At 43.9% G+C, this 26,089-nt stretch overlaps 1 protein-coding gene and 1 long non-coding RNA gene across 5 annotated transcripts; one reads left to right on the top strand and one right to left on the bottom strand.

The window, feature by feature from the left end:
• Positions 1–213: 213 nt before the first annotated feature.
• On the bottom strand, positions 214–16,788 carry LOC137435482 (protein-L-isoaspartate(D-aspartate) O-methyltransferase). Of its 3 annotated transcripts, none has more exons than XM_068129296.2 (8): positions 16,599–16,788; positions 12,694–12,798; positions 12,528–12,559; positions 12,317–12,421; positions 9,383–9,503; positions 8,990–9,075; positions 6,442–6,626; positions 214–1,361 (listed from the first exon to the last, which is right to left on the bottom strand). In XM_068129296.2, exons 1-7 carry the CDS (start codon positions 16,675–16,677, stop codon positions 6,447–6,449), a joined length of 708 nt encoding a protein of 235 aa, XP_067985397.1. In that variant the 5' UTR covers positions 16,678–16,788; the 3' UTR covers positions 214–1,361; positions 6,442–6,446. The 3 variants fall into 3 exon arrangements, with proteins under 3 accessions (XP_067985397.1, XP_067985399.1, XP_067985398.1); XM_068129298.2 differs by having other exon boundaries at positions 16,595–16,768; XM_068129297.2 differs by having other exon boundaries at positions 6,434–6,626; positions 16,599–16,759.
• Positions 16,789–18,330: 1,542 nt separating this feature from the next.
• Positions 18,331–24,395, top strand: LOC137435483 (uncharacterized). Of its 2 annotated transcripts, none has more exons than XR_010986090.2 (3): positions 18,331–18,410; positions 18,689–19,013; positions 19,848–24,395. It is a non-coding gene; the product is annotated as an uncharacterized LOC137435483 (long non-coding RNA). The 2 variants fall into 2 exon arrangements; XR_013624516.1 differs by having other exon boundaries at positions 18,357–18,410; positions 18,750–19,013.
• The last annotated feature ends 1,694 nt before the right edge of the window (positions 24,396–26,089 follow it).

Here is a 26,089-nt window from a genome sequence, read left to right as displayed (position 1 = left end):
TGCTCTTCACCCGGTGTAACGTCCTCCCGAAGGATGGCACACACATTGATGCCTCACCCTGCCTGTGAAACACCAGTATAACAGTTTATAGCTGTCTCGATTAGAACCCAGGCTAGACAGCTCAGAGACAAGTTTCCATACCTGTAGGCTATGCTGCCAGCCTTACTCAAGATAGATAGTTTATAAAGTCAATAATATCACAGCATTCCTGCATCATTTGGCATGAGGTGCTGCAAGAAATTACTTTATTTTTAGAGAATTTCATTGTACAAGCAAGCTACTCGCTTTCATGAAAAGTCAAAACAGCCCATTGTTTTACACATCGCACAGGCTGGACCTGCATCAGGTGAACGCCGAGTTCGTGAAATCAATTTTTGCCCACGCACTTATGGATCTGCACATCTCGGCATTAGCTTGGTCGACCATCTGTATTTCTACACCCTTGCAAAATGGAAACGGTTGTCCAGCATTTTTGCACAATTTCACCACCACCCAGTCCTACCATATAAAGTAAAAAGCAGATTAGGGATGCAAACTGAAAACCATTCAAAGTAGGACTGTAAAAGCAAAAACATTTGCCAAGTTTTCATTTGTAAGTGAAACTGGTTTAAAAATAAAACATTATGAAAGAAAATAAAAGAACGACTAAAAAGCCGTGCAATTGGATGTTCTACCTCAACATGGCCAAGTTAAAGAATGTCATGCATTTTCTAGATATGAAGGCCCTTTCCTGCTCATTTTCTTTTACATCGATACGAAGTATTAGATCTGAGAATATGATACACTAAAACGAACCTTCAACCCTCTGAATGAGTAGAACACGCATACAAAGCGTGTCGCGACGGTAAAATTGAGCAGATATGGGTTCCAAGGCGCTGTTAAGGATTAATATCTCACGAGTCTCGCAAAAACAACAACCCGCAACCCCCATACAGCCGCAACAAAGCCATGTCATGGTTTCGCATAGGGAAATGTGCAAAATATGCCGAGTTAGAAATGCCCATGGTAAACACAAAATGGTGAACAAGCCCGAGAAAGGGCGCACTGCATAATTTGGAAATCGCTTATGCAAAAAAAAAATATATATACATTATAATAATTATTATTATTACTACAATTGAACACGTTTTTAAACAAATATCACAGCAAACTTTACACTTTCAACCAATCACACCATGCATGCCGGTTTTACGCAAGACGGTATAAGCAGTTGACTTCTACAGTGGTGGTATTAAGCGTAAACCAAAATGAGCCAATCGTGGTGCGATTAAGCGTGATGCAGGAGGAGGAAGCAAAATGCATCAATTTCCTTCTCGTTTGAGAATTGAATCGAGCGCCTTTCTTTATTCTGTATTCTGGGCCTGTAGGAATTTTAAAAGAAAAAAAAAAAAAACAAAGAAGAGAGAGAAAAAGACAAGGTTAAAAGGATCGCATAAATAATACAGTTAAAAATAATTGTAAATTGTAAACCAGGAAAACCATCCGCTCACTTATGCATTACTAGTTGATATAATAAAATTAATCCATCACACATGGAGATCAACTGCATGGAAAAATTCATTTACACTACCGGTCAAAAGTTCAAGAACACCTCAATTTTTCCAGCTTTTAATGAAATTTACGCAGTTTAATGTCTCAATGTACTCTGGAATCAAGCATAGAACAAATAAACAATTGGAGATAAAAAATAAAGCATAGAATCATTTTGTTTAACAAAATTTAATTTAAATTTTTGACACAGCAAAGCAGCCACCTTTTGCAGATATAACCGCGAACACACTTGTGGCATTCTTTCTACAATGGAAATCAAATATTGTTCGGGAAGTTCTTCCCAACACTGTTGCAGAAGTTCCCACAAATGTGTGGCACTTGTAGGTTGCTTTGCTTTCACCCTTCTGTCCAGTTTATCCAAAACCAGCTCGATGGGGTTTAAGTCTGGAGACTGTGCTGGCCATTTCATGATTCGAAGCCTACCGTCTTGTTCTTTTCGTAGTTTTGACAAAGCCTGGAGGCGGAGGTGTGTTTAGGGTCATTATCTTGCTGTAGGAAGAACCCCTGACCAACTAGGCGTATACCAGAGGGTATTGCATGGCGCTGCAAAATGCTGTGGTAGCCCTTTTGGTTCAGGGTGCCAGTCACTCTGTGCAAGTCGCCGACTCTGGATCCAGCAAAAGAGCCCCAGACCATTACGCTTCCTCCTCCATGTTTGACAGTTGGTGTGAGACACTGAAGAACCATCCTTTCACCTACTCGACGACGTACAAAAACCCTGCGTGATGAACCAAAGATTTCAAATTTTGATTCATTGGTCCATAAGACCTTCTTCTAGTCTTCAGTAGTCCACTGGTGGTGCTTCATTGGCCAGGCAAGCCTCTTTTTCTTATTTTGCCATCTAAGCAATGGCTTTCTTACTGCCATTCGACCTGTCAAACCGGCAGCTCAAAATCTTCTCTTCACAGTTGAAACTGAGACTTGCTTACTTCGACCAGTGTTAAGCTGTGCTTGAAGCTGTTGTCCTGTGAGCCGCCTATCACGCAAGCTGTTGACTCTCAGAAACTTGTCTTCTGTTGTGGCTTTGGGTTTGCCAGACCTCTTCCTGTCAGAGTTTCCTCCAGTTTCCAAGTGCCTTTTGATGGTGTAGGAAACTGTACTCACTGACACCTTGGCTTTCTTTGCAATTTCTCTAAAGGAAAGACCTACACTTTTAAGGGTTATAATGGTCTGTCTGTCTTCCTTTGTTAATTGCCTTTTTCTCACCATTATGATAGCAATAAACTACTTCCTGCAGTGCAATATTGTCCAAATAATGCTTCAGAGGGTGTAATAACAGTCTGTTCCAATACTGCTTTTATACAGACAGGGGGTTTGTAATCAAGTAATCAGCAGAGGTTGGGCCACCTGTAGGAATTGTTTGCATCAACTTTCAAGGCTTAATTTACTTACATTGCTGCAGAACAGCTGTAAGTTGTTAACCCATTACTTGTTCCCTGAAGAAGGCCTTTTTACAATATAACTGTGCAATTTAAATTATTTTCCCATTTTTGCTAAGCTAAACTTCTTTTTTTTTTTTAATTTCGAGCAGTTTACTGCTTACCTTTGTACCATTTCAGGTTATTCACTGGATTTGAATTGCTTAAATTTCAATAAAAACTGGAAAAATTGAGGTGTTCTAAAACTTTTGACCGGTAGTGTAAATTACCCAGAATACGCAGCGAACAAGCTCAGCACAACACATCGTAGTCATAGCAACAGACACTGAAGAAATGGAAGAGGAAACACCACTTAATATCAGCACTTAAGAATTAAAAAAGGAACCCAAATGCTCAGATCACCGAGAAGCTAATCTAAGCCTTGGTACTTTACAAAATAGATATGATGCGTCTTTTTTCCGATTTCCAAAGTGGGTTATTTTGCGATTAAAACTCAAAATCTTCTTCTCCACGATTAGCCATGATATCACACCAGGAAGGCGACCGCCACTTCCGTATTGTGTGTGGGATACATCGCAGTATGATTAAACTGAAACAGCGAATAATTTTCGAATTTCGATAAATATGCCTCGTCGATGTGTCCTTGGTGGTTGTAGTAATACAAACCGAGATGGTTTCATGCTACACCAGTGGCCAAAAATTGGATGAGGTTTGTCCTAAATACCCGAGTGCGGATTTGACCTACAAAATGTTCGCTTTTGTGCTCAGAACATTTTACAGAGCACCGTTTTGAAACAACAGAGATGGCTAAACCTTGTCGTTATCCAGCACAATTAAGAGAGGATGATTAAGTGGAAGACACAACCCCCACAATCAGACGCAAGAAACAACCATCACACAAATCTGTAAGACAATCTCTGCTGAGCTACCAGCAGATGGAGACGGGGAATTTGAGTGGTAAATCAAACACCTGTGTTGGTCTGCCGGCGACCGATCTTACCTTGCTAGATGTGCTGGCTAACATCACCGCCACCTTGACCTACACATCTGAAGAGCTCTAAAAACCTAGCCAACAACACCCTCCTCCAACATACCCCCCATAATCGCCGATCAACAGTCACCCAAGCCAACATTACCCATGAACACACCCACACACACTCCCTACCCCCTCCACCATCCCCATCAACCATCACCCACACAATACCCACCACCATCCCAAACGAACATCTGAACAAACATGATCTTTACATTGATTTTCATTCTGAAGGAGAGGACATGTAATGTAATGCTGGACCAGTTCAGTGTTTATAATTTACATGCTCGTGACTCGAGCGGGATCGCGTGAGATCTCGGGAGAGTACTCCACAGCATAGGCCTGATGAATAAGGCAGTTATCTTGCACCACCCCACATCCCTTCCATCCCTCGCCCCCACAACACCCATCACAATCCCACACCCTCCACAATCCATGTGTCTGGGTTGTGCAGGTGCCGAGTCCGTTCCACGTCATGTCCGTGCCGTATTTATTCGAGTTAAATATAACCGATTTTATTTATCAATTAATACAAAATCCCTGATAAACTGTCAATTGAACGGAAAAACAAACCTACCAATCTGTAGTGAACATTCAAACAGCATTTTCATCTGCACTACCAACACCGCCATCTTCATGAACACCATCTTTGGCAGATTCGCTCGAACAAAGCTCAAAATGATACGGATCTACAATTCCCACAAAAACGTTTCTATCACTAGTTTTGTCTTCAATAGTTTCTTCAAAATCCCACTGATCCGTTTCAACATACTGAGAACCTTAAAAGTTGCTAATGACGGAGGAATCAGTATCGGAATCCAAGCTCGGAATTTACTGTTGCTTTATGTAAATCCGCCATTTGGATAAAGGCAAGTTCAAAATATGATGTCATTGGCAAAATCAAACATTGTCAAAAATTGACACCTTCGTGCTATTTGACACTTTCTGATTGGCAAAATAACTACCCTTCAGATTATACCGTGATTAATGTTTTTCAATGGTTTTCAGAAGACATTTTTTTTGTATTTGGGTTCTCCTTCAAGAAAACATTCCCATCTTGGAATTACACTGCAGAATGCAACAAACACAGCAATTTTCCTGTGGGCCTAACAGTCTCCTCTTCACATTTTGCTCATAGGGAGGGACAAATAATTTTCACACTTTCCATCTGAATACACGTTTTTGCTTCATGTACGTAACCTAGGTTTTTCTTTGTTTGTTTTTCATTATTTGTGAGAAATCGAGGAGGCGGTCTATTGACTATACACAACCCAAATTAAGGGATGAGCGATTTGCATAATAAATGTATGTTTTTGTTTTGTACATGATTTCGGTTTTAGATAGTTTTCAAGGCTGAATCATGCAATATACAGGATCGCTCATCATTTTGATGGGCTCTTCTCCAAGTTTTATTTCCATCGCATGCATCTTTCATTCACTTAAGCACATGCGATGAGTGCACAAGTAGTGCGATAACCCCCCCCCCCACCCCGCCCCTATCCCCCACTCCTTGGGATGGCCAAACTTTATTTTTCTTTTTTTTTTTGTATACAGAATCGAGGCTCGTGAAAGAGCTAACATTTATCACACAAACAAATCAAACAGACAAACAAAATATATAAAAAGACGGAGCGGTAGACAAGATGGGGAGAGAAGGGGAAGCACACAAACACAACATTTGAGAGCAGGGACATCGGGAGACGTGAGGGAGAGAGAGGGCTTGGGATGAGGAGGCGTGGGAAGGGGGGTGGGGAGGGGGGGTGGGAGAAGTATAAAACACAAGGACACCAAGGACCTCCAGGAAAGAAGTTGGTATTTCAAAAAAGTGGATTTGGGGTTAAATTAGCAGGGTTAGAAAAGATCAAGGTTTTGGATGGGGGAAGATAAGAGATGGTGGTGAACAGCTGTTTTAAAGACCTGGAGGGAGGAGTGGGATTGAAGAGAGTGAGGGAGTTTGTTCCAGAGGCGGGAGAAAAGAGGAATGAAGGAGTGAAGGTGAGCAGAGAGTCTTGGTTTTGGCAGTTTAACCATAAGAGGGTTGCAGGCAGATCTTGTGCGACCTGTAGGAATATTTGGGGGACAGAGCCCAGAGAGAGCTGGGGGGGGCAAGGCCGGAGAGGAGTCGGTAGAAGACGGAAAAGACCACCAACCTGCCTGCGGTGAGTGAGTGAAAGGCCTGACAGAAAGCCCCAAATTGCACCCAGAATATGGCACGGTTTGAGACTAATGGAATGGCCAGACTGAAAGGATCATTCCCACATTCCTTCCAAAACCACAAAGAGGAAGCCAGGTTGACTTTGAACGAGCAGGTAGTATATGGAAAAGTTTAAAGGGCAGCGGAAAATTGGCAGTGACATTCATCTTAACTAATTCAACCAAACGGGTCGGAATCAGTGTTACAAATTCAATGTATCGAGATTAGTCTTTTCAGGACCCTAATGCTATCAAATCATAGTGAATGTTTACATACATGCATACCATTGTCATTGCCACCGTGCAGACTGCTTTTCCTTGTCGGTAAGTGGTACGTAGATGACCCCCATTAAGGAGCGCCGGCTCACTGTGCCATCCTCTTTCTTGCTGTATTCCTCCATAGTCTGGCTCCCGCCAGCCGGCCCTACGGGCAGGATGAGCCGGCCACCTGGCTTCAATTGATCGATAAGCTGGGAAGAAATACAAAACCGGATTTACACAAAATGTTAACAAGACATCCGAACAGGTGATATATTTTCACATCGTTATTTATTTTCTTCAAACTTCATCTCAAACGATGAGGGAAAAACATGGTGAGCCCAAATGGTCTTTAACTGTCTCATTTGATTTGTACCCAGTACAACAACATGCATTTTAAGGCCATTTTCCCTGCTAGAGCGGGGAAATGTGAAAGTCATTAAGGCCATGTACCCAGTGAAAGTCAAAAAGAGAAGAAGAAAGAAGAATGATCATTTTCAGGCCATTTTTCCCGGTAGAGCGGGGGTTAGCCTTGCGGGCCCCATGACAATCATGGTTCCCTGTTTGAGGCAATGTTTTATGGCCAGATGCCCTTCCTGACGCCAACCCTTGGTCACGCTCTTACAATGCGCAGGGATACGATGTACCTATTCTAACCGGGGTACACACCGGGATCATTCATCCCAGCAAGCTGGTACTCAATTTGCCGACCTCGGAAGGATGACAGGCTGAGTCAACCCCCCTGGCGTTAATTCAGCGATCGACTGGGATTCGAACCCAGGATCCTAGGATCCCAAGCCGGCACCCTAACCGCTAAGCCAACACCAGGACTGAAAATCAAAAAGAGATGAGCCAATAAATACTGTTATGTTGGTGGGTAGGGCATATATATAGATTTAGGTAGATCTGCATAGGTAGGTGCTTCGTCTGTCGTGATAGGAAACATCACCTGTAATAAGTTCTGTTTAGGCGGTTTGTTCGGATTAAGGTGCGTCTTTGTCCCCATTACGAGGAATGGGGCCAGATAAATAGTTCTAGGGAATAAGGATAAGACTCCATTGTGTGTGAAACCTCTGTGATCAATCCATTGTCCCTTATGGCAATGCACTCTTATACGTTAGCGAGATCCATTAGTGCACACATTAATTAAATCCCCCTCCGCCACAAGAAGATAAAACTGACCAGAAGAGCAGACGGAAGCGGCCGCGTACAACGCCGGCATGGGCATTAAACATCGAACAGGCAGGCTGAGAGACACGCCCAGGAAGGCTCGTGATTGACAGGAGAGGGAGGGGCGAGCAACAACCGGAGCACCGATTGGAGAGTAGGGAGGATGAAGAACGAACATGCCACATGATGACGTGATACAAAAGGCGCTCGGCCAATCAGTGCAGAAGGCGCAAAACCACGACCGAGAAGCAAGTCGCTGTTGGAGGAGAAGCGTCGGTGAGGTGAAAAGGCGCAAAAGGCTACGAGTAAACGACGCACTGGTTGGAGGGAAAGCGAGCTGAAGTCAGAAGACCGCCAGTGAAACCTCTCGATCGCCGGCATTTTGAGCTCTTCCCTTGGTCCTTCTCGCTTTGGTTTGTTCCTGCCCTGACCTCCCTTCTGCTTTTGCCCTTTCTCCCCGTTCAGACCTCTCCCCTTACAATCCGCAAACTGCCTGCTTGACGACGGACGTTGGCAAGACATTGGAGCGCCGATGATCCTCTTGTCCTGCATTCACACCACGGAGCCTCGTGGGCGATCGCGCAGGGCGCGAGGCTTGCCAGCAGCGGCGTACGTGGGCCTGACGGAGAGCGAACACCACGGAGCCTGGACGATTCCTGACGGACACTACATCCAGGGACAGATAAGCTCGCATCCACAAACAACGTTTTTTATTTATCCTTACCATTGTCTTGTATTTGAAGTGAGGTGTGGGGACGTCCCGGTTAAGGACATTTATCTTCTGTCGCGTTCTTTGTTATCGGAGTCCAGCAATAAAGCCGCATATTTTTGTACAGCAACTCCGTCTCGGGTCAAGTTAATTTCCGCAGGGAGAATACATCGTCAGGGCCATGAAGGTAAGCCGCGGCATCCTCCCCTGATCCCCTGCTTGTGTATCGATCCACCATTGAATTGGAAACGCCTCAAAGCAAGCTCGATTCCATCCGTGGATGCTCTGTCTTAATAGAGTCGTCCACACGACAATACTATAGAATGGCACTCCGTAGAAAGCATACCTCCGCCAGGCTGAACAGTTTACATTGTGTATCCACCGATAAGATGGATCTGGATCCAGACCCGAACCAAAATCTAATCGGCTTGTTCTTGTCAATGACCTAACTCATCCACTTAATTTTGTCATAATTCATCCACAACTTTTTGAGATACAATGCTATATATTCGTTTTTTTGTGGCAGAGAATGACAATACAACACAACAACAGGCATTTTAAGGCCATTTTCCCTGCTGGAGTCGGGCTTAGCCTGCATAGAATGACAATCATGCATTAAAATCTCTCAAATGGGCCAAACTTGATGATGAACAACAGTGAGTGCTCCTAAACACTTCCCGAGGTATGGAATCTCACCGCATGCGGCACCGTTGCTGCTGCCGCCCCGACATGGATGGCGTCGTATGGAGCGAGTTCAGGATACCCTAATCGTCCGTCTCCCACTTCCAGGCCACAAAATGTTCGCAAACCCAGAGAATAAGAATAAACAGAATAAAATAAAGCACAAACAGTAGATCCCACAACCAAATTGGTAAATATCAGGGTGCAAGCACTTCCCTTAAACACTAGTCCAAGGTAGAAATCACAACTTCACATTCAGGAGGCAAGCACTCTCATATTACAAAACCAAATGCCATGCATTGTGCTAGAGTGCAAATTTGGTGCACATTTTGTGGATTGCATGACCTTTTGATGACCAAGTTCAAGTCCAAGTTCAAGTTCAAGTTCAAAGACACCACAATCACGTACCCACGAGTTTCATCCTGCCAGATGACAGCAGCTCTGGGTCATCTTTTTGGACATTCTTGATCGAACCATCAACAAGCTCTTGGATGTGGTCAATGCCAACCACCTTCCCTGTGAGACCGACCTAGGGGGGCATGATCCAACAGATGATTTTAAACAAATCAAATGTTAAACTCTGCTTAACATTTTACTTGGTTAAAATGTTATTTTCTTAACATTTTATTTTGTTAAAATAAGGAGCAGCAAAATGTATGCAATGTACCAGGGTGACAGTTTGTAGTTAGATCAGGAATGAAAATCAGACTGGAGAGCTCAAAAGGCAAGTCCGATCAGTTGAAAATAAATTATTTTGGCAATCAGAGGTCATTTTAAAAGGTGAGGCCATATGCTTTATGGTCGTCACGAACCAATGACTTGGCACGGTGGCTTGGCAGTATTTCGGTTGGCGTAATAGCTGATAAGAAGGGAAAAGCACATCAAAATGATGAGTGCACAAAACTCAGCACAACATAAAGGATTACATATGATGAATTATTTGCAATGAGGGAATGGGAAACGGGAACGGGTCCAAACCGGGATACCAACCATGAATGGGTCAAAACGTTAGGCGGGATTTCTTTGATGTGCTTCAGGCATTAATATGAAATGCACAAACACACGGTGTATAAGCCAGCCTCAATTACTCCCGAAAAAAATATAAAAAATAAGAGGCAGTGTATAAGCACAGCCTCGGTTACTTCTGAGATAGGCTATTTGAAAAAAAAATGTACAGGCACAGAACCTGTACAGTGTACAGGGCCTGTACAGTGGGCCTGTACAGTGTAGAGGCACAGAACGCTGGCATGATTGATTGATGCCTTGGAAAAAACAAACAAACAAAAAAACTTTATGTAATGAAGCCAAAACATGGCTATTCCAATTCCAGTGGGCTATGAAGGAATGATGCTATAGACCGCAAGGCTCGATTCCTGGGGCCTACACAAACCGTGTGCCTCAGAACCCCTGTGACCCCAATGGGCTGCAATTTATCGACATTTGATGCTTTTAACAGTTGCTTTTGGTCTTTTTCACACTCAAGAGAAAGCTTATGGCAAAGGCATGGTGATTGTGAATATAACACTTCTGAATATGCCTTGGGCCTAACAGAGCAGCAAAATGGCAGATGTACGATTTATTTTTTCAGTGGTTGTCAGATGCCAATTGTGGGTGTAGTCAGGCCAGCTATCCAATCAATGGTTGTAATGAAACATACATACATATTTTGAGGTTGGGCTAATTATATATAGAAGATTCACAGAGGTACAAAAATACAATTTTAAAACTAGAGTTCATAGAACACCTTACTAACGCACAGTCTTGAGAAACAAGGACATGGGTGGGGTCAACAAGCGGTAAATTTGATTGGTTGTGATGAGGTAAAACGTCGTAATATTTTCCAATACTGCTAAAGCTAAACGGAAGGGTTTTGAAATTGCCAAAAAGGCGATTTGTGTTCTACAGTGTTCAAATATATAATTAAATTGAAATAAAATAAAGATTTTAGGTTGTAAACAAACCCAAAAAAAAAAATTTTTGTGGAAGTTTACCACCGTTAATGCAGCGTCTTTTACACCTCATTTAACACGTCACATTACATTACTTATTCATGTATGTTGTTTGTGTCCTTCATGCCTTCCTTAAAAACAGCAGGTTTCCTGTTTGGAACGATTTTCAACTTTTTTTGACTTTGAGACATTTTGAGAGAGGCAGACATTTTAAAAAAATGATGCCACTCATCTGCACATGAGAAGTGAGCTACTTCCGTAGATTTGCGTGACGTCACTAGCGCACAACTCATTGACAGATGTGTGCGTCTGTGTTTCATCAGAATAATCACAAGTTATTCTAGGATTCATGATGCCGATGTTCCAGGCTTTTAACTGTTCCAATCAAGACATGGGCAATACACGGGAAAGAAATGCATGTTGATTTGAAGCCAGGCCCATGCCCAAGCTCAGAGCTAGTCCTCAAGTAGTTATCTATATTACTAGAATACTAGCAGAGCCTACCTATCGCTTCGCTGATGGACCCATTAGTCATCCTGTTTGCCAAAAAATTGCTATATTTTTTCACTGTGTCCGTTTCGAGTCTGTAGGAAAAAAGTAACGAGTCCATCGATCACGATAACTCCACCAGCATATGGGAATATATTTTCAGTTTATTGAAGTGCCTTCAGGTCTATAATTGGCAAGTGGCTCATTATGGCTTTCTTTGTCATTTGCCCCATGGGAATTTTGCATTCGCGCATGATGAATTGTATATAGAAGAAGCGCAGATGCCGCTCAATCTCCCAGGAGCGAGCCAGAGATCCCTCACTTCTTAGATGAAGTGCTGTTGCCTTCATGAAGCCTGCACCTTACACTCTTCCATAATGTTATTGTTCTGCACAAACTGGCTCGCAGCACGGCAACAGCCAACAGATCCTGCATTTTTAGCCTTCCAGTCCGGCCGCTTCACATCCTCAACCGATTGTCAAATGCTTTAGGTTTGTTTACCCACCTAATTTTTAGCTCACCTGGAACGCAACTCTCGCCTGCGTTTTGACCGTGTTTCGATTGAAACAGTTAAAAGCTTGGCACATCCGCATCTTGAACAGCAGAATATCTTGTGACGATTCCAACGAAACGCAGATTTACGCTTCCGTCAACGAGTTATGCGCTCGTGATGTCGAGCGAATCGAGGGAAGTAGTTCGTTTGCATAACAAGCAGAGGGAAGTTTAAATTACGAGATTTAAGAGCATTCGCAAAATGATGCAATCATCAAATGCTGAAATCCAGACATTTCTCATGGCTGTTAATAAGGAAGTCAAATACACACACCCTAAAGACCCTTCACTAAGCCTTACTCCACCTCGGAGTAAGCATATGTATGCATAAAAAAAAAAACTACACCCTTACCATGCGTGTAAAACAGGTGGTGAGATATCCACTCCCAGAACCCACATCCAAAGCAGAGGCCCCTTCATACAGGCAATCATGAAGCATTTCCAGGGCGTACGCGTGCTGCGTGCACAGGGTCAATATTACGCAACAAAAAACACCATGCAAGCAATATAACAAAGTCCCCAAAAATATGAACAAATGACAAATTAAACTCTCCACGGCATACCATATGAGGAGCACTAATTGTCGCTTGATACCCTGAAGGAAAAAGTATAGAAAAAAATAAATAAATAAATAAGTAAGAGGGAAGGCATAGAAGAGCAAAACAAAGTTGCAATTGAACATTAAACTCACTTGTCGAGAGAGCAAGTTGCGACGTGACGGGGACTTACCGATAGACTGCGGAGAGTCCATGTAGGGGTTGTCTTTCACGTACAATCCTCTGTCCGTTCTCATGAGGATGTCAAACACACGGTCCAGTTTCACGATTCCATTTGCTGGAACACAGTGAGAACAAACAAAACTGATACAAACTTTAAACATAACATAAGCATCTCTGATTACCTCCGCCACCGAAGGTAAACGGAGGTTATGTTTTCACCCATGTCTGTCTGTCTGTATGCATGTATGTATGTATGTATGTATGTACGTCTTCGAGCAGGATATCTCAAAAAGATGTCGACGGGTTCGGCCAAAATTTGGTGGACAGGTTGGGTGTGCGACTACGACGGAATGATTAGATTTTGATGAAGATCCCGATACGGAGTTTTTTTTATTAATTGCAAGCGATTCTTCACCATTGCGAGATGTGGCAAAAATATATGTAAATATAAAAATATATATTTCAAAAAGTTGTGAACGAGTTATGACAAAACTAGGCAGATGAGTTGGTTAGGTGCCAAGAACAAGGTGTTAACCACCATCTCAAATCCTCCTCAATAAAAAAACCATGATCTTCTCTACTCTATTTGCCCCACCCAAATCCCTCCAACTTCCAATTTTCCTTCATTGGAGTTTCCTTCTGTATCAATCTTGTCCACCTCATGCATGCGTGTTTTACGTCCTGTTTTTGGCCGTTACATCCTGATCCGTTCAGTGTACTACCTCTGCCACAAACCACGACTATGTACACAAAAATACGCTGTTGTGGAATTTACACTTTAGCAATATCAGACACGTTTGTGGAGTTCGCCCCTAACATTAGAACGAATCTATACTAATACACTTATTCTTCTGTCTGTCCGTGCAACATTCCGTTCCACCCATTGGTTGGACAGTTCGCCTGACTCCACCCAAAATTTCAACCTGAAAAATCATACGACAGCAATGTTGCTGTTTACCGGCAACTGCTAGGTGCAACCAAAGACATATTTGGAGTTGTCATATTCACAATCGCCATGCCCTCCATACAAGTTTTCCATCAGTATAAAATGACCAAAGCGACACTAAAAGGGATTTTAAGCTGAGTGGCGTCACAGGGCTTGTGAAGATAGGGTGGCCTCAGCGATCAAGGCAGCCGTCTGTTGGCTATACACCGCCCAAATAACTATGTGGCATTCTCTCAAACTGGGCTTTTACTGTGGAGGTTACGCAAGAGGTTGTAGGCTTGGAGTGGGGGAGGGATTCACACCCTAGGAATGAAAGGGGAAGGGTGAGGACTTGGGGTTGGGAGGCGAAACTTGACGACTTGGGGTTTGGGAGGGGGTTTGACGACTTGGGATTCGTGGGGAATGGGTGGGAGAGCCGAGGACGTAAAGTCACATTTTACATTGTGGCGATATTCTGCGGGTTCTTGCCAGTAAGAAATTAAATACCTGAAATCATAATTGATCCACCGTGAACAAAAGTGAAGCCGTTGCGGGCCTTAGACTTTGCCGAAGCAAAATTAGACCAACTCCTAGTTGAATACAAAAACTTTTGAACACCAACAACAACAAGGGAGCAATACCGATAGTATTGAAACAACAAATACACAAAACATCTTGAAATTCATAATCAAGATCACATTAGAGTGCACTTATGCCAATCATACCAGGCTGCACCACATCATGCAAACAATATAAATTTCTTCAGCGAAAGGACATTTCCGCAAACCCTCCAATCTACTTTCTCAACAAGTGTCTCGAAGAGGTTCAGTAACTCAAACTCTTGGGTCTCACTGTCAGCCATGATCTCTCTTGGGCGAGCCGCATTTCAAAGTTTGCCTCCAAATCCAGATTCCGACTGGGCATCCTCCATGCTAAGTCCTTCCTTGACACACCTGAGCTTCTATGCACGTACAAGGCTTTCATCCGAAGCTTGAGTACTGCTCTCCCCTCTGAGCTGGCTCCCTTGCCTGACATCTTTTGGTTTCCATAATACTATGGAAACCAAAGCTTTCAGGATCATTGGAATCTCTCACGATGAAGCCGAGTTTATGGTCCTATAACTTCGTCATCACTGACAAGTCTCTGTTCTCAGTCTTCGTCTGCCTTATTTCTAGTCTTACACCCTCTGCTGTGTCCATGCTCTGTTCTCCCCAAATATCTGCTGGATGCACGCGGTCTACCAGCAACCCCCTTTTAGTGAAACTACCTAAATCCAGAACGACTGCTCACCTCCACTCATTTATTCCTATTACCTCCTGTAGAACGGCCTTCCACGCTTTCTTCGATCTAATTCTTTCCTCTGGGTCTTCAAGACAGCTGTTCACCACCATCCCTCATTCAAAACCATGATCTTTTCCACACCTGTAAAAACCACTCACACCCTCTCAAAATTTTGCTTATGTATCCATCTTGTCCACCCCTTGCGTGATCCACTATCCCTCATCGTTATCTGCATCCCTCGTTTGTCCATCTCAGTCTACCATCTCCCTCCACCTTCTAATTACAAATGTGTATCCCATAAAAATAACATTTTTTTTTTTTTTTTTCTTATCAATAAAAGCCATAAAAAAATGACTTCTTGACTTAGCTTCAAACTTATTCTCCACACAATGGCCTCAAGTTACCTATGGCTTTAAAAAAAAAAAAAAGTTAAAGTAGGAATTATGGGACAAAACAAGAAGGGGTTATTAACAGTAGGTTAACTTAACAGTAAGTTAAGAAGGTGAGTGTTAACAGTAAGTTAGGAGGGGGGGGGGGTAGGGAGATAAGTGGAGGGAAGGGGTCATGGATAGAGCATGCTGTAGGTGGGAAGTGGGTGCAGGAGGAAGATAAGGGGAGGGAGCGGTCATGGATAGAGCATGCTGTAGGTGGGAAGTGGGTGGGGGAGGAAGATATGATTCCTGTAGGTCATGCTGTCGGTGGGAAGTGGGTGGGGGAGGAAGATAAGGGGAGGGAAGGGGTCATGGATAGAGCATGCTGTAGGTGGGAAGTGGGTGCAGGAGGAAGATAAGGGGAGGGAGCGGTCATGGATAGAGCATGCTGTAGGGTTGGCCTTTTTGGGCACCATGGGCCCCTTTTTTGAAGCAATGTCCTTCCTGCCGCCAACCCTGTTAATCGCCTTTTGCGACACGCAGGGAATTACCAGTGAACCGGTACTCAATGTGCCCGACCTCGGAAGGATGACAGGCTGAGTCAACCCCCTGGCGTTAATTCAGCGATCGACCGGGATTTGAACCCAGGATCCTAGGATCCCAAGCTGCACCCAAACCACTAAGCCAACACCAGGCTTGAAGAGTGGAAAGTGGGATGAAAATTAAGCAATATTCCTGTAGATATTCAAAAACTATCTCCTAAAAAGATCGCATCCCATAAACATAAAGGGTTTAAAACACACACACACACACACACACACACACACACACACACACACACACACACACACACACACACACACACACACACACACACACACACACACACACACACACACACACACACACACACACACACACACACACACACACACACACACACACACACACACACACACACACACACACACACACACCAAGGCCGAACAGGGTGTGTTCCATTAGCAAGCAGCTTGTAGAGCGCTCGCCAAGGACTCAAGCAGCAAGCACTGCATCAAAACGGTCATAAGGAACGGCTGGCTTGGCAAGCTGCTTGGTAATGGAACACACCCCAACCTCTCCTTGGGGCATTCTCACTCTGTGCCAAAAGTCAAAGCAAATCGGACGGGATCAACATCATGAAGGGAAACTCCACGATGGAGCAGAACAACCGACACCAACTGCACTGTCGCCCACAACACAACACAAGGTAGCTTTCCTGTATGCAAAAAAAAAAATAGTAATTTTTTAAACTCAAACGTAAACAGTCACAAGATGCCGAGATCTTCCCACACCTACTCTTCAGGTTCTTCACCAATTCCGCATTGTTCTTGCCACTGCATTTCCACGCCATAGCACGCCGACACCAACCCAGCATACAACTCTGACTATAGATGTTTCGATTACGACCACTGTCACGGCCTCTTCTTCTTCCAGTTCCACCTCCTAAAACGCCTCTTCTTCCTCCTACTTAAAGGCCTCTTCTTCTGCCTCTTTCGTCATTATAAACTACACTTTCGATCGTAAAAGTCGTTTTCAAACTTCGTTCCTCTAATTCATTTACAAAAATCCAAATCGTGTTTTTTTTCCAATTTCGGCCTTTTGTTCAATTTCAGATTGAAATTTTATCGGGCGTTTCGTTCTTCAATTTGTATTCACTCTCCATATTTATTCGTTTTCAAATTACGTCAAATCATTTGATTTCGTTCTTTCATGCACTTCATTGTGTGATATAGGATGCTTTCATGTTAAATCCTCATTTTGCAAAATTTAGAGGTTATCATGAGATTGAATTGAATATTTTTACAAATTAAAAAAATTCCTTATCGCCAATTTTCTTTCTATTTAGCATTTGTGCAGATTTTTTTAGTTTACAGCTATTAAAGCGGAGTTTTCAATTAGGAATCAACAATTGAATTGACTTTATTCAATGTTCCTCTCTTGACAAAAACTAAACTACACGACTGAACAGCACTTACGTCCTTATACACCGGCCATATTATTTTGTTGTTTATTTCTTTGGCTTAAATCCCCTTAAGTCTTTGAATGAGTTTGATTAAATAAAGAAATATTTTTGCAAACAAACCTTTACAAAATGAACATGGACTCACCACAACACACACACGACGCACCGAGAACGACGACCTCCATGATGAAGCGAAACATCCTGATCACCCTTCCACAGTTCCACCCACGCAAATGACACATCCACCCATCCATACACCTATTTATCCACCCATCCATCTAACCATCCACCACCCATCCATCCACCTATTTATCCACCCATCCATCCACCACCCATCCATATACCCACCCATCCATCAACAACACCCATCCATCCATATGACACATCCTATCCACCCATCCATCAACAACACCCATCCATCCACCACCCACCCATCTAACCATCCATCCACCCACCATCCATCCATCCATATGACAAATCCTATCCACCCATCCATCCATATGATGATATGACACATCCATCTACCCATCCACCTATATGACACATCATATACACCCATCCATCCCCCATTCATCCATCCATATGACACATCCTATAATCCTATACAGTATACACCCATCCTTCCACCACCTTTCCATCCACTACCCATTCATCCAACCACCCATGTACCCAAACACCGATCCACCATCCATCCATATGACACATCCATCCGGCATCGACCACCCATGCCCCATCCATCCATCCACCACCCATCCCCCATCTATCCATCCACCACCCATCCCCCATCCATCCACCACCCATCCCCCACCCATCCATCCACCACCCATCCCCCATCCATCCATTCACCACCCATCCCCCATCCATCCACCCATCCACCACCCATCCCCCACCCATCCATCCACCCATCTATCGCCGCGTTTGGTGAGACTGGAAACGCGTGTATTGTAACGGGAATCGGGAGATCCGCCACCTGGCCAAAAGGACACTCTGTAGAACTAGAGTGCAGAGGAAAATTAGGGGACAGGAGGTGGAGGTGGGAGGTGAGGTGATGCGGAGCCAGGGGGAGGAGACCCCGGAGCCAAAGCCACGATCACGAACCAGGCGGGATCGAGTTGCAGGCTCGAGAGGTGCACGCAGTCTCTCCCGTACGTAACACTAAACATCATTGTCTTTCTTCAGCATGTAGCGATTACAGCCAAGTGTATTAGGTAGTTAAAGTCGGGATGCACGTTCCTTGGGCGGTGTGTTTTTATACGGTGTCTGCTTCTGAAGCTGCGGCAAAAATACAACCTGCGCGCGCTATGCGCTCGCGAGTTTTTTTATATTTTAATTATTTATATATATTTTAATTAGACGCGTGATCATATCTATATACTTTTAAAGATCGATCCAGCCTGGCATGTTGACGCGATCTCTGTTTCAGGACGCGCGGAACGGGGCTCTCCGGTGAGTTCCGCGCAAACGGCGTTCCTCTTGTGCCTCAGGTTAGTCCGTGGGCAGCGAGCGGTCAAAGCTTTGACTTTGGCGCGTACAGTGCGCGATGCCGCGCACTGTACGGCGGGAAGTTCTCCGATTATGTCAACAACTCGCCCCTCAATCCGACGACCCCTACGACCAAACCGGTCGTTGTTTGAGGCGATTGTTCCACTCTACCTCCATTGGGTGCCCGTTCGTCGGCTTTCCGAAAGTCTGAAACCGCTACGGCGTGGATTTTGTGACGGGATGGCACTATGATGACTGACATTGCGGTGAGTTACCCTTCACGATAACCTGCTTTCTTACTCATTTAAAAACTGTTTTCCATTTATTTATTTGACAAGTATGAAGTATATGAAGATCAATTGCGGGGGTTTTATGTCCATTTTTACAACTGGCGAGTCGTATACTTAGTACGTACGCAAAATGTGAAATTTTTTGCGCACCCTCGTCATTTTGATCCTTGGTGTTGTTGAGCTGACTGACCTTTGTGATCGAAGAACTCGGACACAGGAGCCATGTGGCCCATCATACCTGTGCTCTATCCACACCAGGGCAGGTTAATTTGGTTTATTATGGAAGAATCCCCAGGAATTACCCGCTCCATGAACGGATGTGTCTGATCGAATGACAATGTGAGGAAGATGAATTGGTGGTGAGATATAATTATTAACCCATTCGGGTCTCGCCACCTGTTGTCACATGATATTGATCATCATTAATTACATTTGACATGTGTGCACATCCCTTTGAATGAGGCTATGAGTATGAGAGCGTGCGCTCGGCAGGTATCCAAGCACGGAATGCCACGTTTGGATTGCTTGCTGTTGCTTTCTGTCTGCTTGGCAAGGTCAACTGTGTCGTACAATGTGTGAAACTTCTGCCGGTACTGTGATCGCCACATGCAACGTGTATCATGTTTTGCTGTCACTCTGTCGGCAGGTGATCACAAGAATCCGCCATACGATTCGGTGCGGACGATGAAGGAAAAGCACCAATGTGTTTAATCCCAACACTTTTTTTTAATGCATCATTAACCTTTATTTGCTTCATAATTCCCAATGCATCCCGCTCCTCAAAATGCACCTTTATGATTATTTCTTCAGGTGCGTTACATCCGTCATGTTCGACCACAACGTTGCTGACTTCGCAGGGGTGCCCACGTGGTCGACTTGTTCCTCGCTACAATGGCCGAGCTACAGCCGTCGTAAAAAGGAAGACGGAGCGCAACTCCTTCCCGGCACGCTCGAGACTCGAGTCGGATGGATTGCCACCCTGCGCGCACAATTTTGATGCAAATCCTAACAAAAGAAAAAACAACGTCGATCTCTCACACACGGACATTGCATCTCGAGCTACAGGATGCAGCTTGTTCGAATATTGCACCCGGGTCCATCATTAACCCCTCCTTGCAATAAAATCCCCACGTGCAATACTTCTCTGAGCGCGAGCAGACGAGAGCCGGCAGGTTCGATTTCATTCAGTTTTGCCACATTTTTAGGAGAAATCGCTTGCCGGATAATTAATTTCAGCATCGGGCAAAGGATACAATAAAATGAATGAATGATCGTTTTGAGGCCATTTTCCCCGCTAGAGCGGGGGTTAGCCTTGCGGGCCCCATGACAATCATGGTTCCCAGTTTGAGGCAATGTTTTTATGGCCAGATACCCTTCCTGACGCCAACCCTTGGTCGCCTCCTACGATGCGCAGGGATACGGTGTACCTATTCTAAATCGGGGTACACACCGGGATCATTCATCCCAGCAAGCTGGTACTCAATTTGCCGACCTCGGAAGGATGACAGGATGAGTCAACCCCCCCTGGCGTTAATTCAGCGATCGACCGGGATTCGAACGCAGCATCCTAGGATCCCAAGCCCGCACCCTAACCGCTAAGCCAACACCAGGCAAAGGATACAATGACATTTTCAAACACACCCACCCTGTGGAAGGCGGATCTACTCCAGCATTTGGCTTTTATTTACTGAGCGTTCTTGAGACGTTTTTCCATCAATCAATCGGAGCTATCGTATTATTGGCAGAGCGCCGAAGCAGCTTCTTTCTAGGTAAGGGTTGCGCTAGTTTACCATTGCCTTCCCGGAAGAGTCGGGGCCGGAGTCTGCGATTTCACAATGCCGATTCTAACTCCGCCAATCTTCGCAAAATACACCATGGCACCTCATAGTGCTGGCAGACTGCTCCTCCAGCTTGATGTACTTGATGGATGCCACGTACGTCGATTCATCACCTTGCATGTGAAAAACCAGGATGGCGGTTTATAGCAAGGTCGGGGTTCGAACCCAGGATAGATGGCTCGAAGGCGAACGTCTTTACCTTTTCGGCTCTCCTACCATTCCCCTAGAGACATTTAGATATATAACTAAAGTTGTCCCCATATACATCCACAATATTCTCTTTCCTAACTATGCATTGCACTTGTGGTCAAATGTCATCTGCAGACAGACGTTCATTGGTGTATTGTAAAAAAAAAAAAAAAGGTCACGTGACTTTTAGTTGCATCACTAATGACGGAATAACCCCATCGAAATACACGACTGTCTTTACAGAGCATTATACATTGGGTAATCGGTTCGGTTCGTCAAACAATTATAACGAAGCAAACACCTTCAGCGGAAGATTACTTTCCCCACAATGCCCCGGGTTACATCGGTTCTTCTTCAACTCCAACCACCTACATAACCAAGCGGTGCTGGCTGAACGTCATACTTTATAGTCGTTGAACAGCCATTATTAAAAAAGAAGTTGAATGTGCAAAAAAATTTTTAACCTCATGCAGGAATATTCCTCAGAATGCATTTGTTACATTATTGCTGGATTATGAATCGACTCTAAATTGGCGTTGCTTTTCCGTTTTCGATTTTTCCATGAGAAGTATTTGCCGTTAATAAGATAGTACTTTTCAGGTCGTATCTCGATTCTCGAAGAGATGAAATTGTTAATTGTTGTTACCTCCGCCACCGAAGGTGGATGGAGGTTATGTTTCACCCCTGTCTGTCCGTTTGTGAACAAAATATCTCAAAAAGTTGGGGACGGATTCGGACGAAATTGGGCAGAGATGTAGCGTATGAGACAACGACGAAATGATTAGATTTTGGTGAAGATCCGGATTCGGATCCGGCTACTAGAATTTTAAAGTGATTCTTCACCATTGGAAGATGGGAGCCAAAAACGATATATAGTAGGATATCTCAAAGTTATGGATGGATTTGGAAGAAACTTGGTGGAGCCGTTTGTTTTCTGACGAGGACGAAATTATTAAATTTTGGTGAAGATCCGGATTCGGATCCGGCTACTAGAATTTTTAAGTGATTCTTCACCATTGGAAGATGGGAGCCAAAAACGATATATAGCAGGATATCTCAAAGTTATGGATGGATTTGGAAGAAACTTGGTGGAGCCGTTTGTTTTCTGACGAGGACGAAATTATTAAATTTTGGTGAAGATCCGGATTCGGATCCGACTGCTAGAATATTTAAGTGATTCTTCACCATTGGGAGATCAGGGCCAAAAACGATACATAGCAGGATATCTCAAAGTTATGGATGGGTTTGGAAGAAACTTGGTGGAGCCGTTCTATGTGTGACGAGGAAGAATCGATTCAATGTTGGTGAAGATCCAGATCCAGCTAGTAGAATTCTTCACCATTGAGTGATATGGCCAACCAGGCGGAGGTTATGTTCTCTACTGTGTGCCGTTGTAGTTATTACAGAGTTGGTCATATGTTTGATGTAAAGTTTTCATGTTCGTTTTTCATTGTGATGTATACCCCCTGCCGTTGACGGAAGGTATTTCCTGTTCAAATATGTCGTACTCTTGACGATGCCGGTGCTGCTGAAGCTGGGTGGTTTGGTATGCCCTTCTCCGAGACCATTTGGGGCAGAAATTTTGCAATCTGGTCAGTGTGCTGGAGATAACTCCTCTTTATGAAGGACACCCAGGGATGTTTAATGTCCGCTTACTGATGCTAGTCGATGAACATCCTGATGGACGGTACACACTTCGATGAAAGACCAGGGTACAGTTTACAGCTGGGATTCTAACCCAGGCTAAAGAGCTCAAAGGCAAATGCATACACCTCTCAGCTCTCCTGCCATCCCTATATTGTGTTATTCATGGCAAAGCTTGCTTTAATGTAAAAACATGTGTCGGTTTTTGTTTTTGTATACATTGGCATTTATAGAAACTAGTGGTCTTGGAGCGAGGCCGTGTAAGTAATATATATGTGGACTTATTTACTGGTTTGTTCCGTTTTGCTAAATTTTACTAACCATGTTGTGAACTCTTCCACGTTTTGAATCGGTTGTTCCATTGCACAAAGCCTAAAGATAAATTGGTCTGGTCTGCAAACTATCGAATATTGCACCTTGGAAACCACCACGGATGCTCAAGCTTTGTGCAATGAATATGTGGTTTTGGGATATTTCTCAGAATAACCTTTTTTTTTCTACTTCTTCTTCTTCTTCTTCTTTTTGCACAAGTCTAGAAGGAACTTCCAAAGTTCAATTTGCAACAAAATCACCATTGTCTTCCAATTTAATAGTGAATGTACTCTGGGTAAATTTACAAGAGTGCATGTTGCAATATGTAATGATTCTCATATAAACTGTGTATCAATAATGTAGTGATTAAAATTGACACCGCAGTTAATGGTGGGTTAATAAAGTGTGGTTATGGCTTGTAGATGCCAGGCGGTTTTGAAAATATGCATATCTAGGAACAATTAAGTGATTTTATTCTATATATTTTTTCTCCACTTGTTTTTCTTTTATTTGTTTTGATACTAATCCTGCTTGTGTCTGTCTCCATCTCCTCTGGTTGTCTATCTCATCTGTGTGTGTATCTCCTCTCTCTCCCTCTCTCCCTCTGTGTGTGTGTGTGTGTGTGTGTGTGTGTGTGTGTGTGTGTGTGTGTGTGTGTGTGTGTGTGTGTGTGTGTGTGTGTGTGTGTGTGTGTGTGTGTGTGTGTGTGTGTGTGTGTGTGTGTGTGTGTGTGTGTGTGTGTGTCTCCTCTCTCTATCTCTATCTCTATCTCTATCTCTATCTCCGTCTCTCTCCGTCTCTGTCTCTCTCTCTCTCTCCGTCTCTCTCTCTCTGTCTGTGTGTGCGTCTCACTCTGTCTGTGTCTCTGTCTTTCTGTCTGTGTGTGCGTCTCACTCTGTCTGTGTCTCTGTCCCTGTGTCTGCCTGCTGAGTGAGTAAATGACATTTGCCGAATTATGATCAATAGTTTAACCATGGGGTTAAGAACAAGCTGACTATGCATGCAGATACCTATATGGAAATTGCTTGAACTCTCGATAATACTTATCCTTGCAAAATGCTGTAAATAGCTGCACGAATTGTTTGAAATGACCTGCATATCATGTATATAAAAATTGTATTACAAAGCAAAGCTGTTACTTCGATGGTCCTAACCCACCTGTGCTGATCTTGTGGCTGGAGCGATCAACAAGGGACATGCTGTCAGATGAATGAGAGTAACCTGTTTATGAATTTACCTGTTTAATCCCTAATAATGATTAAAGCGACATATGTTACATACATTCCCCTCGTGTTGTTCAATTACATTTAATTGTCACAATTTAATCTCGAACATACAAGTGCTAATTACTAAATAAATTTCACTTTGCAAGTTGTGGAAGTTGTTTGGTTTCTTGCTGCCTTGTGTAGATCACATTTCACTTTCCTTGTGCGAGGTCAATACGGTCATCAACAATCGGCTTGCAACACCTGCCCGGTATGGCAGAATGGCATTTCCTTGCCTACGATATTGTCGCATGGACATTGGACACCATTAGTTGTTGCTGCATACAGGTGAATTTGCACCCGATTTGTACTCCATGTAGCTTCTGAAAAGAGGTAATTTTGAGCATTTCAAGACTTGATACTAGCTGATTGTGCAAGTAATGATGGCTATGGATTGGAGCTGTAATTCACAATAGAAACCTTGTGTAGATTGGGTGGTGCTTAAATACAGTGGATATGATAAAGATGGAGTTGACTTCTCTGCCGTTGGGATATGAAGGAGATTTCTCACAACCTTTTTGGCCAATTTAGAAATGCATGATGTGCTTCATTCTTCTGCACACAGAATTTTCCCAAAAGCCATACTTTGGTCCCGAAACACCGAGCTCAGCTCCTGCCTTACACCTAGCTTGGCTGCTGCCTTACACCTAGCTCGGCTCTTGCCTTACACCTAGCTCAGCTCCTGCCTTACACCTAGCTCAGCTCCTGCCTTACACCTAGCTCAGCTCCTGCCTTACACCTAGCTCGGCTCCTGCCTTACACCTAGCTCAGCTCCTGCCTCACACCTAGCTCAGCTCTTGCCTTACACCTAGCTCAGCTCCTGCCTTACACCAAGCTCGGCTCCTGCCTTACACCTAGCTCGGCTCCTGCCTTACACCTAGTTTGGCTCCTGCCTCACACCTAGCTCAGCTCCTGCCTCACACCTAGCTCAGCTCTTGCCTTACACCTAGCTCAGCTCCTGCCTTACACCAAGCTCGGCTCCTCGTTACACCTAGCTCGGCTCCTGCCTTACACCTAGCTCGGCTCCTGCCTTACACCTAGCTTGGCTCCTGCCTTACACCTAGCTTGGCTCCTGCCTCACACCTAGCTCGGCTTCACACTGTGGAAACCAAAGCTTTTATAATCATTGGTATCTCCCACGATTAAGATTATTCTGAGGGCCTTTCTCTCTCTCACCGCAGGCAGGTTGGTGGTCTTTGTTTCTTTTACCGACTCCTCTCCGGCCTTGCATGCTCTGTCTGTGCTGTGTCCCCCAAATATTCCTGCAGGACTCACAAGATCTGCCAGCAACCCTCTTCTGGTGAAACGAATAAAATCGACACTCTTGGCTCACCTTCACTCTTTCATTCCTCTTTTTCCCACCTCTGGAACAAACTCCCACACTCTTCAATCCTTCTCCCTCCTGGTCTTTAAAACAGCTGTTCACCACCATCTCTTATCTTCCCCCATCCAAAATCTTGATCTTTTCTACCCTTGTTAATACACCCAAAATCCACCTTTTTCAAATTCCCTGTTTTCTTTCCTGAAATTCCCTGTGGTGCCCATCTTGCTTATCCCATGTACCCGTCCCAGCCTTCTCCCTTCCACAGATCTCCCGATGTCCCTGTTCTCTACTGTTGTTGTGCTTCCCTCTATCTCCCCCTCTTGTCTCCCGATCCCTTTATTATATGTTCTATGTATTAGCTCTTACATGAGCCTCGACTTGGTAGACAAAAAAAAAAAAAAAACTTTTATTGTGAGCCTCATCACAACGGATGGCCTTCTTTTTTTTTTCTTTTTTTGGCCGTGTTAAAATTAAATTTTA

The sequence above is a fragment of the Myxine glutinosa genome, chromosome 9, assembly GCF_964187855.1.
Source record: "Myxine glutinosa chromosome 9, kmMyxGlut1.1, whole genome shotgun sequence".
In the NCBI taxonomy this organism is placed as follows: domain Eukaryota; kingdom Metazoa; phylum Chordata; class Myxini; order Myxiniformes; family Myxinidae; genus Myxine; species Myxine glutinosa.
Note: the sequence above shows the minus strand (reverse complement) of the source record. Positions and strands in the feature narration are given on the sequence as shown.